Source organism: Notamacropus eugenii, chromosome 5 (assembly GCF_028372415.1).
Source record: "Notamacropus eugenii isolate mMacEug1 chromosome 5, mMacEug1.pri_v2, whole genome shotgun sequence".
Lineage (NCBI taxonomy): Eukaryota > Metazoa > Chordata > Mammalia > Diprotodontia > Macropodidae > Notamacropus > Notamacropus eugenii.
The window spans coordinates 27,520,246-27,535,800 of NC_092876.1; the positions used below are offsets into that span (position 1 = coordinate 27,520,246).

General features: G+C 56.5%; 3 protein-coding genes across 3 annotated transcripts in view; 2 read left to right on the forward strand and 1 right to left on the reverse strand.

The window, feature by feature from the left end:
- Positions 1 to 915: 915 nt before the first annotated feature.
- On the reverse strand, positions 916 to 3,202 carry ZNF296 (zinc finger protein 296). The gene is made up of 2 exons (XM_072608000.1): positions 2,476 to 3,202; positions 916 to 1,815 (listed from the first exon to the last, which is right to left on the reverse strand). The coding sequence occupies exons 1-2, from the start codon at positions 3,116 to 3,118 to the stop codon at positions 965 to 967; spliced, it is 1,494 nt and encodes a 497-aa protein (XP_072464101.1). The 5' UTR covers positions 3,119 to 3,202; the 3' UTR covers positions 916 to 964.
- Positions 3,203 to 3,325: 123 nt separating this feature from the next.
- Positions 3,326 to 12,969, forward strand: GEMIN7 (gem nuclear organelle associated protein 7). The gene is made up of 2 exons (XM_072608008.1): positions 3,326 to 4,115; positions 12,183 to 12,969. Exons 1-2 carry the CDS (start codon positions 4,028 to 4,030, stop codon positions 12,539 to 12,541), a joined length of 447 nt encoding a protein of 148 aa, XP_072464109.1. The 5' UTR covers positions 3,326 to 4,027; the 3' UTR covers positions 12,542 to 12,969.
- A 1,379-nt stretch (positions 12,970 to 14,348) lies between these two features.
- The window catches only part of PPP1R37 (protein phosphatase 1 regulatory subunit 37), a 36,670-nt gene continuing 35,463 nt past the window's right edge, over positions 14,349 to 15,555 (forward strand). The window contains exon 1 of the mRNA XM_072607988.1: positions 14,349 to 14,770. Coding sequence (XP_072464089.1) covers positions 14,560 to 14,770 — 211 coding nt within the window. The 5' untranslated portion in view covers positions 14,349 to 14,559. The remainder of the gene's footprint in view (positions 14,771 to 15,555) is intronic.

The window sequence follows — 15,555 nt, forward strand, 5'->3', positions numbered from 1 at the left end:
GCAGGGGAAGCAAAGCTGGGACTACCAGCTAGATATGAGAGGCCAGGTGCAGCCCCTGAGGCCAGAATGGGACAGGACAGGAAGCTGCTGGGATCCAGTGGAAACTGAGGCAGAGAGAGGAAAGTAGCAAAGCCAAAACTGGAGCCCAAGTCCTTGAACTTTCTTTCTTCTGTGCTGGGGCTGGTCAGCGCCTGCATGTTGGGGAGCCATGGCCTGGCATATTTGGCAGAGGTTAGGCCCCAGAGGGGTGCCATGCAGAGTGTGAGCTCAAGCCAGGGAGAGTCTGCCTATTTACCCTAGGGCTGGGCAGAGGCCTCCAGTTGTTAGGTATCCTCCCAAAACAGGGACAGTTGTGCACGCCCAGGAGTCTGGGCCATATTCCCATGAGGCACCCACCCCAGGATGGCCTGAGGTGGGAGCGGGAGGACCCCATCATTGTCTCCATTTCTGCCAGTGCAGTGTTGAGGTGGCAGGCTGGGGCTAGCCTGGTCCTAGGGAGGAGATGTCTCCCCAAGTCACCCTTGCCACTGAATGAGGCTTAGACAAGCCTGGTCACCTGGGCTCCCTGGTCTCTGGGGGAGAGGGAGACATCAGGCCTCCATAACCATGGCCCATAATATTTGTGTTATGGTGTGAAGTTGTGAGGGGGACCTCTGCCCTGGGGGCCCTTGCAGGCCCAGGCCCCTTCCCTCTTCTCTTGCCCAAGCCTCGCCCACGCCGGAACCGGGCCCACTGCTTTCTGTGCCAGCCTGGCCCTGCCCCGGGCAGCGGTGGTGGTGGTGTTGGTGGGAGCTTTTTGGCCCTCCCCCCCAAACCGGTCTGGCCAGCCACTGTTTCTTGGGGGTGAGGAGTGGAAACTGTTCTACCCCACCTTTCCTCACCAAGTTGCCATAAGAAAGCAAAGAGTCTGCTGGCTATTTCAAAAACTAGAAATGTTTATTACCAAAAATAAAAATAAGTTGAGTCACGGGTGGGGTGGGGGCTGGTGGTCAGCCTCATGTGCAGGCCCATTCCCCAGCTCCCCATGTTGTCGCTTGAGGTGTTTGTCCAAGGTTGCTCGGAGGCCAAAGGGCACGAAACAGTGGGGGCATTGGAAAGGGGGTGGGCCAGGTGCTGGGCCATGGGTACGCAGGTGGCGGGTCAGCTTGCTGCTCTGTGCACAGGCATAGGGACAGAGGGGGCAGGCGTAGGGCCTCTCGCCTGTGTGGGAGCGCCGATGGACCGTCAGATTGCTGCTGTTTCTAAAGACTTTGCCACAGAACTCACACGTGTCTCCCCTCCTCCTGCCCACACTCCCTCGGCCCCCCCCACCTGCATCCTCCCCGGGGCCAGCTGGTGGAGCCCCAGGAGAGCCTGGCTCTCGGCTACCCCCTTCCTCACTGCTGCCGCTGCTGGGCCCTGGGGGTGGGACCAGGTCTGAGGGGGCAGCAGCATAGTCGGCAGGCTCTGGAGGGGCTGGGGCAGAGCCAGGCCCTGCCCGCTGGTGAGTGCGCAGGTGGCGGGTCAGCTTGCTGCTCTGGGCACAGGCATAGGGACAGCGGGGGCAGTGGTAGGGCCGTTCCCCAGTGTGGGTGCGCCGATGGACCGTCAGGTTGCTGTGGGAGCGAAAGCCTTTGCCGCAGAAGTCACAGGCGTGACTCCGTGTCTGGATGGGGGCAGCTGCTGCCGATGGGACTTCTCCATCTTCGGCTGGTCCAGGCCGACTCTGGTAGATGGCCAGGCCGTGGCTCTCCTGGGCATGGCGGAGCAGGGCCCAGGCACCCATGAACCAGCTGCCACAGCTGCTGCAGGAGAAGGCTGAGGGCTCGGGGGACCCTGGATGGGGAGGCAGGAGCAGGCTGTTAATAGAAGTGCTTGTGTGCCGGTCGGTGAAACGGGTTGTCAGCACAGTTCACTGTAAAGAGTGGCGGGACCTGGTTTCCAATCCCGGTTCTGCCCTGAAGTCTCCGGTCTAAGCACTCGGTGCCACCACAGTCTCTGGTCCCTGCTCTTGGGAGGGCATGTGCCAGAGGACAGGGTGGGCCTTGACTCACTGACATCCCTGGCTGGGGTGGGGGTGGAGGGATGGTGCCAAGCCCTGGCCCAGCCAGGGGTTTCCCAGGCTGCTGAGAAGGGATTTTCCAAAAGGAGCTCTCCTTGCCCTGTGTGCATCCATCCCTCCCTCCCTCTCCCCGCCGCTCTGGCGGCACTTGGTCACCTCTTCCAGCCCACCAGGCAGAGAGGGCCCAGGGTGGGATGGGCGGGGGCCGTCCAGGAAGCCGGCCCGGCCCCTCCCCCTCCCAGGCAGGCCAGCACCTGGCGGACCCAGGGGCCCACGGAGAAGTGAAACCCAGGCAGCCAGGGCGGGACTCGCCGCCGCCCGCCCGCCCTCTTCCCCACAAGTCCGGGCCACCCCGACACCTCCCCCCTCCTTGCGGCCAAGTGTGGGCCAAGGCCGAAAGGGGAAGTCCGGGGCGCGCCCAGCCCCCCACTCACCCGCGTCAGGGTCGGGCTCGGGGCGCCGGCCCCAGGAGGGCCTCTGGCAGCGGCCCCGCTTGTGCTCCATGAAGGCCACGATCTGGCTCAGCGGGAAGGTGAGCAGGCAGCGGCCGCACGTCAGCAGGTCGGGGCAGCTCCGGAGGGCTGCGGGGAGGAGGCGCCCGGGGCCCCCGGCTGGGGGGCGCGGAGGGGCGCGCTCGCATCTGGGACCCAGCCGGCCTGGGGGCCACTCGCCAGCGCTGCCCGCCTCGGGGGAATCCGGGACGGCCAGGGGCGGCCCGGAGGAAGAGGACGGCGACGACGACAAGGACGGGGAGGAGGCCGGCGAGGCCGCGGGGCCGCCCCGGCCATCGGGCGCCTTGGACCGTACGTCGTCCTCGAGTGGGTTCCCGGGTCCCGGGCGGGGCGCGCTGCCCAGCTTCCTCCGGGACGAGGCGCACGCCAGCGCCCGGTCGCCGTCGGGGTCGTCCGGCCGGGGCCGGGGCAGGGGCGGCGCGGACGAGGAAGATGAGGACGACGAGGAGGAAGCCGGCGAGACAGCGGGGCCGCTGGGGCCATCGGGCTCGTCGAGGGCCCGCGGATCGGCCTCGTCCGCCGGGGGCCCCCGGCGGGGCACGCTGCCCAGCTTCCTCCGGGACATGGCGCACGCCGAAGCCGGACGCGGAGCCGGAGCCGCCGCCGCCACCGCCGCGAGGCCGAGAGAGACGCTGCAGGTGAAGTGACCCGGCCTGGCCACCTGGCGGGGCGGGACGGCCGCACGTGGGGGCCGGCGGTGGGCGAGGGCCCCGCCCAGGGGCGGAGTCTGGGCGGGGCCTAACCGGAGCCCCCGCCCCCGGGGCCCAGAGAGCGGTGGCCGAGAGCCTGGGGCCGCGGGGCGGGGCCCGCCGTCGCGGGGTGGGGCGGGAGGCCCTCAGGCCCCGCCCCCGGCATAGGGGCTGCCTCTAGTGGGGCCCTCAGCCGGCCCAGCGGCCCCTCTGCTCCTCAGTTTCCCATTCTGTAAAACGGGACTGCCTGGGACGCTGCCGGCCCAGGTGGGCTGGGACGGTCAGGTTCCGTGTAGGAGCGTTGGTGAAGCGCCTGCGGGCGCCAGCCCTGGGCCAAGCGACCCCTGCCGTCAGGGAGTTTGGGGTCCAGACCACGGGGTGCGCGCGCTGCGCGGGGGCGGCAGGGGCTTGGAAGGGGCGCCTCCGGGAGTCGGGCCGGACGGGCCCGGGCGGGCCGAGCGAAATGGGCTCCATGAGGCTGCCGGGGCTCGCCCGTCCGCTGGACCCAAGCTCAAGTCCTCGGCGCTGGGGCTATCGGAGCCCGAGGCTCCAGAGCGCGCGCGCACTTCTCTCGGCTGCGCGCGCGTTTCCCGCGGGCTTCCCCCGATAGCGCAGGCGCACGCGGGCCGGCGGGCTTTCTCGGGCAGCGCAGGCGCACGAGGGCCGGTGGACTTCCTCGGTCGGCGCAGGCGCACGCGGTTTGGAACGTCGCGGGAGCTAACGTTCCATCCACGCCGTGCCCTGAGGCTCGGGCGCCCCTCCGCGCCGCCGCGCGGCCCGGGACCATGCCCGAGAAGGAGCTGCCCGGTCCCGAGCCCACCGCCAAGAGTCGAATCGCCACCTCCTGGAAAGAAACGCCGCCGCTGCTCGCTGGTGAGCCCCGGTAGCGAGAAAGAGGGTAGGGAGGAGGGCTTCGCGGGAGGTCCTCTCCGACCCTGGGCTTGTCTTCTCTCCCTGGAGGCACCCTGGGAGAGGGCGGACACGCCCCGTTCGGGAGGGCGGGGTGGGTTTCGTTTTATTTTGTCCTAAAACTGTAGCTGCAGTGCCCAACACACCCCTTTGCATACAGCTAGTGATTAATTCATGCTTATCGATTTACTGGCTAGTCCTGTTATGTCTTCTGTCTCTGAGCCTCAGTGTCCATATCAAGCAAAGAAAGGAGCCGAGAGATGTTCAGTGTACATCCGCATGCATTATGTCCAGCTTGGGTCTATTAATAAGCATTTATTAAGCGCTAACTGGGCCCCAGGCACTGTGTAAACCTGGAGATAATAAAGGAAGGCCCAAAAGACACGCCCTTCCCCCTTTCCCTTAAAAGGAGCTCCCATTCTAAAGGGGACCACCAGCAAACACGATGCTGCCAGCATAAACAGGTTCAAAGATGAAGGGCAGCCGGGAGGTCCATCGGAGGAAAGAGATTTAAGCCAGGGAAAATGCCTGGAGGTGGAAGATGAAGCATGCTTTTTCTGGATCCACCTGGAAAGTGGGGTAGAGGGAGTCAGTTATAAAGGGCTTTGGACACCAAAGAGAAGATTTTTCAGTTTGATCCTGGAGGTGGTATGGAGCCCTGGAATTTATTTATTGAATAGAGGTATTAACGGGATTAGACCCGAGACAGAAGAAAATCACTGGCAGCTGAATAGGGGAAGGGAACAAGGGTTTATAGAGTGCCTACTATGTGGTAGGCAATGTGCTAAGTTCTTTACAAATCTCATTTGATTCTCACAACCGTTCAGAGGTTGATGTGATCATCACCTCCATTTTACAGATGAGGAAACTGAGGCAAACGGGAAGTGACCTTCCCAGCTAGTAAATGTCTTGAGGCTGAATTTGACCTCAGGTTTTCCCACCTCTGGGTCCACAGAGCCATGTAGCTGTCTTCTGGTGCAGCGGAGTGGGGAGCAACCTGGGCCAGGTGTTTGGTGACTTCAAAGTCAGTCCCAAATAGAACTTTAATTAGAGACTTGGCAATTTCTGCTGTTTACTTTCTAAACTTCCTCTTCATCCTGTTGCAAATCGAATTGAGAGTGGGAGGGAGCTCTGGGATTGCATTCTAAGGGCTGGACCCCAAATCAGGGCAGGGCTTGGCATCCAAGTGCCGAGAAGGAAGCAATCACTTCTGGGGAATTTACTCTAGAAATATAGACTAAACCTCTCAAGCGCCCCCTCAGCCTTGTATACCTAACAGGACCTTTGGGTAATTTTACTTGGCCTCTCTGGCCTCAGTTTCTCCTCTCTGCAGCTTCTCTGTGATATTCTTCTCTCTAGGTTTTTGGGATACTTCCCCCGCTTCCTGGTTCACTTCCTGCCTCTCTGACCACTCTGTCTCCTCTTCTAGATCCTTCACCAGACCACATTCCCTAGCCATCCCCTCAGGATTCTGTCTTTTCTTCCTCCTTTCTACTTCACTGGGCCAGCTTCTCAGCTCCCACGGATTTATTACCATCTCTATCTGATGATGCTCAAGTCAGCCTTCCCTAAGCCAGACCTTCCATCTAGCATCTCCGACTGCCCTTCAGACTTCCTGAACTGGATGTCCAGTAGGTGATTTAAATTCAGTATGTCTGAAACTGACCTGATCTTTCACCCTGACCCTCCCCTCATCTTCCTGTTACTAGAGAGAGCACAGCCATCCTGGACTCCCCACTCTCTGGCCTCTCCCCCTTCCCCCATCAGACCTGTCAATTTCACCTCTGCAACATCTCTTGTCTATTTCATCTTTGCTTCTTGGACTCCCTACTGCAGGCCCTGCCCCTTCCTCTCCTGCAGCTCTTTCTCACTTCTGCAACTGTCTTGTCCGTTTCTTCTTTGCAGCATCTTTTGCATATGCCACAGTGTCCTGTCCCCCCCCCCCCCAGTCTTCCTTGTTACTGGAGGGGCACCACTCCTCACTCCCCGCCTCCTGCTCGCATGAAGCCTGTCAATTTCATCTCTACAACATGTCTTGTCCATTTCTTCTTTTCAGCATCTCCTTCTGCATAGCCATCTTCTCTCCTCTGATGCTTCCCTCCCCCCAGTCCAGGCCTTCATCTCCTGTCTGGATCACTGCAATAGCTGCACCGAGGGCAGGGTCTGCCCACCCCAGGTCCCTCTCCACTTTTGTCCATCCTTTATTCTTCCACTAAATGGATTTTCCTAGAATGCAGGTCTGATCATGTCACTCCCTACTTGGTAAAGCCTCCAGGACAAAGTACAAAAATGTTCTGATTGGCATTCAGAGCCCTTTATCACCTTCCCCCTCCCATCTTTACAGTCTTCTCACACCTTACTCCCCAAAACATCCTTCTCAATACAGTGACACTGGCCTTTTGGCTGTTCAAGGAGCCAGCCCCTCCATTTGGGCCCAGGGCATTCTCTCTGGTGGTCCCCCAAGCTTGTCCCTTCCCTGCTCTGCCCACCGACCTCCCTGGCTTCCTTTAAATCCCAACTAAGATCCCACCTTCCACAGGAGACCTTTCCATGTATTGGGAGGAGTGACTAGTGGATGGTTGGAAGGATGGGAGTGTCCTCTACAAAAAATGGGAAATTTGAAGGAGGGGTGGGTTTGGGGGAAGGGGTTACTAGTGAATTAAAAATATCTCACAGGTATCAAATAAGTTTTTTTTAGTTATATTTGTTTTATTTTTTAAAATAAACTTATTTTTAACATTCATTTAAAAATAAATTTGACTTCTGAATTCTCTTTCTTCTGCCTCTCCCCCACCCCTTGCAAAATATTTCCATATTAGCCATGTTGGAAAAAAAGGTGAGAAAAATAAAGAAAACAAAAAAATTATACTTCAATCTTAGTCTAGTTCTAGTCCATAAATCTTTGTTCAATGCCTGCTCCCAGTGTGAGCCCCTTTTTTTAGGCTTTACATTAATCAGTTCCCCACACTGTTGCCTTGATGATCCCAGGCCTCCTTGTGAAGGGACGCACCCTACGCGGGGCTGATTTTAAGTGGTTTCCTGATAACCTTCTCCTTGGAGCCCTTCAGGGATGAAGGAACCAGACCCAAAAAGAGGAAGGGACTTGTCAGTCAGTCCTGTACTATTTATCGTTGCTGTTGTTCAGTTGTTTTAGTTGAGTCCAGCTCTTTGTGAACCCATTTAGGATTTTCTTGGCAGACATACTGGAGTGATTTGTCATTTCTTTCTCCATCTCATTTTACAGTTAAGGAAACTGAGGCAAAGAGGGTGAAGTGACTTGCCCAGGGTCACACAATTAGAATGTGTCTGAGGTCAGATTTGAACTGGGTCTTCCTGACACTCCAGACCTAGTGTTCTATCCACTGAGCCACCTAGTTTGTGTCAAGCAAGAGTCCATGATCACACAAAATATCCCAACTCCACCTCTTGGGGGTTCACTGTGCCTGCAGCTGAACCTGGAAATTGGATCAGTCCCAAGGATCCTCCCCATTTCAAGTATTTGGATTCTAGTGGACGGAGTTTGGGATTCTAAAGGTCATAGAATTTAGAGTTAGATGAGACACTTGAGGTTGAACTAGAGGTGAAACAATTTGTTTAGAAAGTCTTAAAGGTTTTAGTGGCCAAGCTGGGATTTAAATGCATGTCCCTCTGGCTCCAAATCCAGTGTTTTTGTTTTGTTTTTTTTAATAGGAGAGCCAGGGAAATGGCTAGTGTTTTATTGGAGGGAAGAAAACGTTACAATACAGCTCAAGGAATCCAGTCTAGGGGCTCAGAGACTAAATTGGTGGGGTACCAGCTTGTAATGAGTTCTCCAGTTAGGGCAATGTCGCGTCTCACTTCTGTGAAGTCAGAACTAGATGACTGCGCTGTTATCCTCTTCACAGATACAAATCACTGTCCGCTTGTTGATGGAAGGACCAGGGTTGGGCTCCTCCTTAGTCACTGGAGCTGCCTTTAGGACCAACACATTGTATGGATCCAAATCATTCCCTGCAGCCAAGGCTCTCTCTCCAAGTCAGTAGCCTGCTCCTGATCAGAAGGAATACCTCCTCTGGTTGAGACACAAGGATAGGCCACCCGAACAGTCCCACAAACCCTCAAGGCCTGCCATGGAGTCTGAGACAACTATGCCTACCAGTGTTTTTTCTTCTTGCTAGGCTCGACTCCCCCTCCCCCTTCTCAATGGATGCCTTCCCCCCCTGGCCATTTTGACCTTGAGCTCTGGTCCCCCCAGGAGACACTGAACCAGATTCTAAGAATTCCTTGACTAATCAGCAAGACCATCCCTGACCAAACACTTCAGATTGAACTGGGTTCCCTGGTGAAGGGAGGGAGAGAGAAGATGAGACGTTTGGGTTTTTAGTCTTGAGGTCTGACCCTTATAAATTCTGGGCCTCAGTTTCTTTACATGTAAAGAAAAAAAAGGAGGAGAGGTATGACTAGATGAACTTTTGGTTCTTTGGTGGGGGGGAGGGGAGGTGCAGATGGAAGAGGTTAATAGATTCAGACCTAAAAGGGAGAGTCCAGATCATCAAGTTCAAACTCCTCCTTTTAGGATGAAGGTCTTTACTTAACCTACTTCTTAGAGAAATGCTTCTTCCCTGTATCTAGATCTAGAAAGCCTTATCTCTTGGCCAGGAGAAGTTAATTTAATCAGGTGTGGAGCTCTCTTTTCAGGCCTGAGGCATGAGGGGGTGGAGGCGTGGGGAGGGAAGGCATTCTCATATCAGCCTGTCTAACTTTTGTGGTCCTCCCTTTAATGCCCATTCAGCCAGGTGGCCAACCTAGCTGCTGACCCACATCAGGGACATAGCCCTGGGCTTCTCAAAGGGAGTCATTTCTGGGCCATCCTGCCCAGTAGAGGGAAGCAGCATCTTCCCCTGCTCCTGGCAGCTGGCATCACCAGTGAGTCCTGGACTTGGATGCAAGATGGGGAAGGGAAGGCTAGAAGCATTTTTATATGCCAGGCAGTATGCGTAGCACTTTTTACAAACATTTCAACTGCTTCTCATAACAATTCTGGAAGTGAGGTTGTTATCATCCCCAGTTGAGGCAGACAGGTTGAGTGACTTGTCCAAGGTTACCCAGCTAGGGAGTATCTGAGTCTAGATTTGAACTCACATTTCCATCAGCTGCCTTGGATCAGGGGTCAGATCAGGATCTGTTTTCAAATCCTACCTCACTCCCATTTTGCCATCTGGAGAATCTACTTCCTGGGCTTGTTATGAGGGTCAAATGAGAACATCACTCACTGGCCCAAACTCAGTTGGGGGCCCAAATGCCCCCAATCTCTAGGTTTAGTGATAGACATGGTAAGGGGGAAATAGTCTTCTGTTTCTATTCTTTATTTTTTAGAGGCAATTGAGGTTAAGTGACTTGCCCAGTCACACAGCTAGTAAGTGTCTGAGGTTAGATTTGAACTAAGATCTTCCCAGTTCCAGGGCTGGTGCTCCATCCGCTACACCACCTAGCTGCCCCCCTCAATTTTTTATATTCAAGGCCCTGGCCCTCTATCACAGAGTCCCCTGGTACCATGAGTCTCTGTAAGTCTCAAGCCATGAGCCACTATCATCAGCCTTTTATAATCATAGAGGGATCTAGGATTTAACAAACTACCTGTGTCTTCTTTTCTTGTCATGTTTGAAAATGTTTAAATTTGATACTTTTGTCTTTAATCCTGGTGCCCAAAACTGAATATAGTGCTCCACTTGTGGCCTGACCAGGGCATAGGCTGTTGGGACTGCCATATTATACTACTGACTTTGCAGACCACTAGGAAACACCAGCTCTTTTTTCTCTCCTCTTCCCTCCTCCACCTTCCTGCCTCCCAGTTTCCCTTTTTCCCTTCTTCCCACCCTTCCTTTAGTCCTCCTTCCTTCTTATCTCACTCTGGAACTTCATTGTTCACTCGCAGGCCCAGATCTACTGCTAATGCAAACAAGCTTTCCCCTTCTGTTTCTGACCCAAGCTGATTCCCCCATCCTCAGGCAGCCTAGTGGGTTGCCCTGTCCCTTCCCCCTGTCTTAGCATATTGGTAACTGTATTTAGTGTTATCCTTTACCCAAATCAGTGATAAAAGTTTGGATGAAGCAGAGATCCATGGATCACACTCCATAAGAATCCTTCCAGTATCATCCTGATAGGGATAGGTACTAGAGAAGTCATTGCTTTGGTATAAGGAGCTCCCTAGATGAGAAAACTTCCACCAGAGTAGGTTGGCAGCCCTCTCTGCATCTTAAAAGAGTTGCTTAGGGCCCTAAATCACTAAGGTTTTAAGTATCTACTAGGTGCTAGGCCCTGTGCTAAATGCTAGTCTCTGCCTTCAGGGGTCTCCCAATCTAATGGGAGACAATCATGCCATTCTGTGTGTATGAGCAAACTATAGGTGTGGAGATAATGACCAGAGGGTAGGTGCTCCAATTAAGTGGAATCAGATTAAGTAACAATATGTATTCTGGGTTTTTCTGACTGGGAGGCCAGCTTTCTGTCCAGTGTGCCTTGCTGGTCCCGGGGTCCCATATGTAGGGCAGGAATGGATTTCAGGTGCCATCAGAGGGCTTGTTTTATCCATGATAAAAGCCTCCATCCTCATCTAGCCCCAGAGCCCTATGATAGTCTGGCCCCCAACCCTCCCTCCCGGGGGGAGTAGCAGAGGGGCTTAACAGCTCGGTCATTGGTTACAAAGAGGAGTGAGGTGAATCTGGCGGGACCTGTGTCCACTGAAGCCAAGACTGCCTTGGCAACTGTCACTTCCTCTTCTGGCTATCCTTTAATTATACATTCTAGGAATCCTCCTCCTCTGAATTCCCCCAAGGCTTGGAGCCCCAGGGCCAAACCCAGAAGCACCTGGGAGGAAGCCAGGGTGTTTTTCCCTCCCTATCATGCTGTCAAATAGAAGTTATTCTTCTGGACCTGCTGTCTATTGGTTCATACTGGGACTTCCCAGTTTACTCTAAAATTTCCTGTTTCTTCCTTTCCTATGGGGAAGGAAAAGAAAGCATTTGTTAAGGACTTGATGTATGCCAGGCATTGCGAAAGCTCTTTACAACTATTAACTTCTTTGATCTTCACTACAACCCTGAGAGGTAGGCACTGCTTATTATCCCCATTTTGCAGTTGAAGAGACTGAGGCAAACAGATGAACTCATTTACCCAGGGTCACACAGCTAGTAAGTGTCTGAGGCTGGATTTGAACTCCGGTCTTCCTGACTGCAGGCTGACTACATCACCTAACTGCCAATCCTAGCATAAATTTCCTTCAGTCAATTTGTTTAGGCATTTCCCCATAAGTGGGCACCTGCCTTATCTCCTTAGTTTACTGTCTTTTGCCACTATGAGAAGAGGCATTATATGTGTTTTTGTGCCTGTGGGATGGGGTCCTGTGTGGGCGCAGACATGTGGCTAGGTATAAAGCCTATGTTTAGTTACTTATGGGGGACAGTTCTGAATGGTTTGTATTTCGTATGCATGATGTAAGTCTTCCCTTAGACAATGGGACTTCTAAGGAACTCCTTCATCTTTGCCTGTTTCTCCCATACCTGAAACTTAGGAGGAATTTCCTGGAGGCTTGTTGGCTAACTACCAGATCACACCATTGAGTCTCTGAGTTTGTGGTCCATGATAACCCTCATACATTTTTGGGGGTAGGGAACAAGCTTATATGAAGTACCTCCTGCATTGGGCGGGGGGGGGGGGGGGGGGGGGGAACATTGTACTAAAGACTTTATAAATACAATTGTGACAGAGAATTTCAGACCTTAGACCTTAGAAGTGACCTGATCCAGCCTCCCCCCTTGTGCCTAGACAGTGAGTGAGGGCCAGAAGGGACTCACCCAAGACTACAGGGAGTCAGCAGAGGACTGGTTGGCCCTGCCCAGCCCTCAGTTTCCTTCCAGGCTCTTTTCACCCATCCCCAGACTAGGCCAAGCTCTCTTTATTTTGTACATGTGGAGAAGAGTTCACCAAGAAGCTGAGGTAGAGGGTTAGACCTGGGATTTCTCCTCCCTGACATCTCTCTCTTCCTCTTCTCAGGTGAGTCCAGGCAGATCCCAGTTCCAGTGCCAGTGATCCGCCTTCCTCGGGGCCCAGATGGCACCAGCCGGGGTTTCAGGGTTTCCCGGGGCCGGGACGTTACTGGTTCTGCAGTAGAGGTGGCAGAGCAGCAGGCCCGGGCTGCCCTGCGGGAGCGCTACCTCCGGAGCATTCTTGCCATGGTGGGGCGTCCTGTGCACTTTACCCTGCATGAGCGAGTCCAGGTGGATGCCCACTTCGGCGCCACAGACCTTGATGTGGCCAACTTCCACGTGTCCCAGCTGCAGACGCCCCTTGGGGTGCAAGGTGAAGCCCTGCTCCGCTGTGCTGACATCATCTCCTACTCCTTCCAGCTGTGAGCCCTACCCCAAAGTCCAGGACTTAGACAGCCAAGCTGGCCTTTGACACGGGGCATCCTGAGGACCAGGGAGGGAGTCTGCCAGTCGTGAGGGACAGGGACTGCAGCATCCTCGCATCCCGTGGCTCGGATACTGGTAGAACTCAGATACATCTGGATTGAGAACTGCCTGCGACTCCAGCTGGTGCAAGGAGGCCTTGGCTGGGCTGAGGACTCAGGACAACGAGCTGGGATCCATCTTCCCAGGCCAGCCACAAACATTCCGAGGCCTGGGCTCCACCTCGGGCCCTTTGGGCAGGGGACCTCCAAGAAACCCCTCCCGTACACAGCCCAATTCTTTGTAGGGTCACCCTGGATCTCATCGTTTCTCCCAAGGATTGGGAGGGCAGCAGTTCTATTCATTCATTCAATAAACATTTATTAAAAGCCTACTGTGTGCTAGGCACTGTGCCAAGCGCTGGAAGAAGGGAAGGGAGGAAATCGGGCGGGCTTCCTGGGAGGTGGGGGTGTCTTCCGAAGGAGGAAGCTTTTCAGCGCACTCCGAGGCGCGTGGTGGGAGCCGGAGCGGGAGCAGCAGCGTGCTGTGGCTTTCAGGAAGCGCATCTGTGGCGGCCGGTCGCCCTTTTTCCCTTTAGTACAGGTCCAGGCTGCCTCGATTTCCCGAAGTAAGGACGACTGCCCTCGGGCCCAGGGGGTTTCCTGTTTCTCTGGGGGGAGTGAGGGAAGTCCTTTATCTCCGAACTGGGAGAAAAGCTCTGCACCCGCGGGGCGGGGCTCCAGTCCCCCCCCCCCCCGGACCTACCTGTTGGCTCCGTCCCTTTCGCCAGCTGCTCCAGCGTCTGTCCAATACAAAGGTTCCCCAGCCTCTGCGGTCCCTGGGCGCTTCCCATCCAAGTTGGCCAGCCCCGAAGGCGGAGCTCGTTACGAAGAGCGAGCATGCGAGGGGGCGGGGCCGATGGGGCGGGGCGGGGCGGGGCTTAGCGGCCGAGCTCCGAAGGAATCCTCCCTTCCCGCCGCCCCTCTGTCTATCCGACTTCGCACATTCGACTCGGTTTTCCCTTCCAAGACCCCACCTTCCACTTCTCATGCATCTGAATACTCCTAAGCTTCTTCCCTCTCTCTCGGCATTTTAAAATTAAGCCTTAGTAAAGGTTAACTTGTTCTTTCAGTGGAAGGTGACGAAAGTGATCATTCCGATGCTGTGGATGGGGAGGAGCTGTGGGAGGAGCCTAGCAGCGGCCATCTGTCTACAGTCTGCCTGTCCGCATTCGCATATTCGCCACAGACCCTACTTTTCTACCTATTGAATTTATACTTTGTCTTTACATCACCGAGTTCCAACCCTCCAACTTTTCCCTCTCTTTTGAATTTTCTTTTTGAAGCTGTCGCCTCCTGTCTAAAAGGATGTCTTTCGCGAAAGTGCGGTCCTTAAAGTGCGAGACCGCGAGCCGGAGCGTGGGTGGGGCTAAGATGTGAGGGGGCGTGTCTTCGCAGCGCCGGAGGCGACGTTCTCCGCGTCTGCCTTCTTGTCCGACCCCCCACATTCGCTACAGTCGCCGCTTCAGTTTCCCTGCAGACCCGTGCTGCATTTCTTTCTCTTTGTATCCCCTTGTTTCGGTCTCCTCCATCGCCTTCGCGGCCCCCTCCAGGCGCCCGCAGATTTCTGTTTAGCGGAGAGTCCGTGACGAAAGTGCGTCTTCGGACGCGCGCCGCAGGTCTGGCGCTAATGTGCGTGCGGCGCGCGCCGGGGCGGGGGCGCGCTCTTGGGCTCCCGGGCGACGACGTCGACGTCAACGTCAAACGAGGAGGCGGCGGCGGCGGAGGCGGCGGGAGGCGGCGGACCGAGGCGTCGGTGGGGGCCGCTCGCGCTCGGGCTCCGCGTCAGAGGCGCCGTTGGGCTCGCAGCAGCGGGGCACCGGGGCGGGAGCTCGGGACGCGGGAGGCGCCGGGGCCGGGGCCATGGGCCGGCGGGGGCTGGGCCCGGGGCCCCGCTGAGCTCGAGCCGAGCCCGTGCAGGCCATGGCGGGCGTGCCCGCGGGCGCTGAGGCCGCCGGCGCCGCGCTGGGCCCGGCCCTGGAGGAGGCGCCGGCCCCGGCCCCCGAGCAGGCCCCCGCCGGCGCTGGAGACGCCGCAGCCGCCGGGCTCAAGGCCGCCGCCAAGCGCGTCACCTTCCCCTCGGACGAGGACATAGTGTCTGGAGCCGTGGAGCCCAAGGACCCCTGGAGACACGGTACGCGTGGCCGGGGGAAGGAGGGGGCGGACGGTGCGGTCAGTCCCGGGGGGCAGCCCCGAGGAGGACACGTAGGGGGGGAGGGGCTGGCCGAGAAGTTAGGAGCGGGGAAGAGCCCAGGGGGCTCCTGGGGTGCCCTGACACCTTCCGGAGGAGAGGTTGCTGGGGGCGGGGCCGAGAAGAGGCGTTTTGGGGGGCGCTGTGCTGAAGGAAGAAGCCCCCTAGTTGAGAGAAGTTGGTTGGTTCTGGGGGACCTGTTAGAGGAGGCGCTGGTGGAGGAGGGAGTAGAAGAGGTTGGAGGCAGCTTGGAGGCAGTTTGGTGGGGAAGGTTAGTGGCTCCTGGGAGGGAGGGGATCCTGGAGGAACAGCCTTGGGAGGCTGGGGGGCTGCGCCTAGACAGAACGCGGAGCGTTGAGTCGAGCCCGGGCCGTGGGGAGACCCCCAGGGCGTGTCTTTCAGGAGCATGGGGGGCCGAAGGGGAAGCCTGGGGTGGTCTTCAGATAGGTGATCGTTGCCCCAGCGGGTCAGAGGGCAACTTGGTCCTCCTGTGCAGGTGAGCTTCGATGAGGGGCCTTGGGTCACACCTCAGGTGGAAGGGGCCGAAGGATTTCTCCAGCTCCCGCTTAGAAGGGGGGAGCCCAGCGGTGCTGCTCTCAGGGGGACAAGGCTGGGGGCGGGCAGCAGACATGGAGGGTCCCTTCCAGCTCTCGCCATCAAAGATGGTTTGGCTGAAGAATTGTCATCTGAGCTGGGGAGGGGATGCAGTCAGCCATTTATTATTAAGT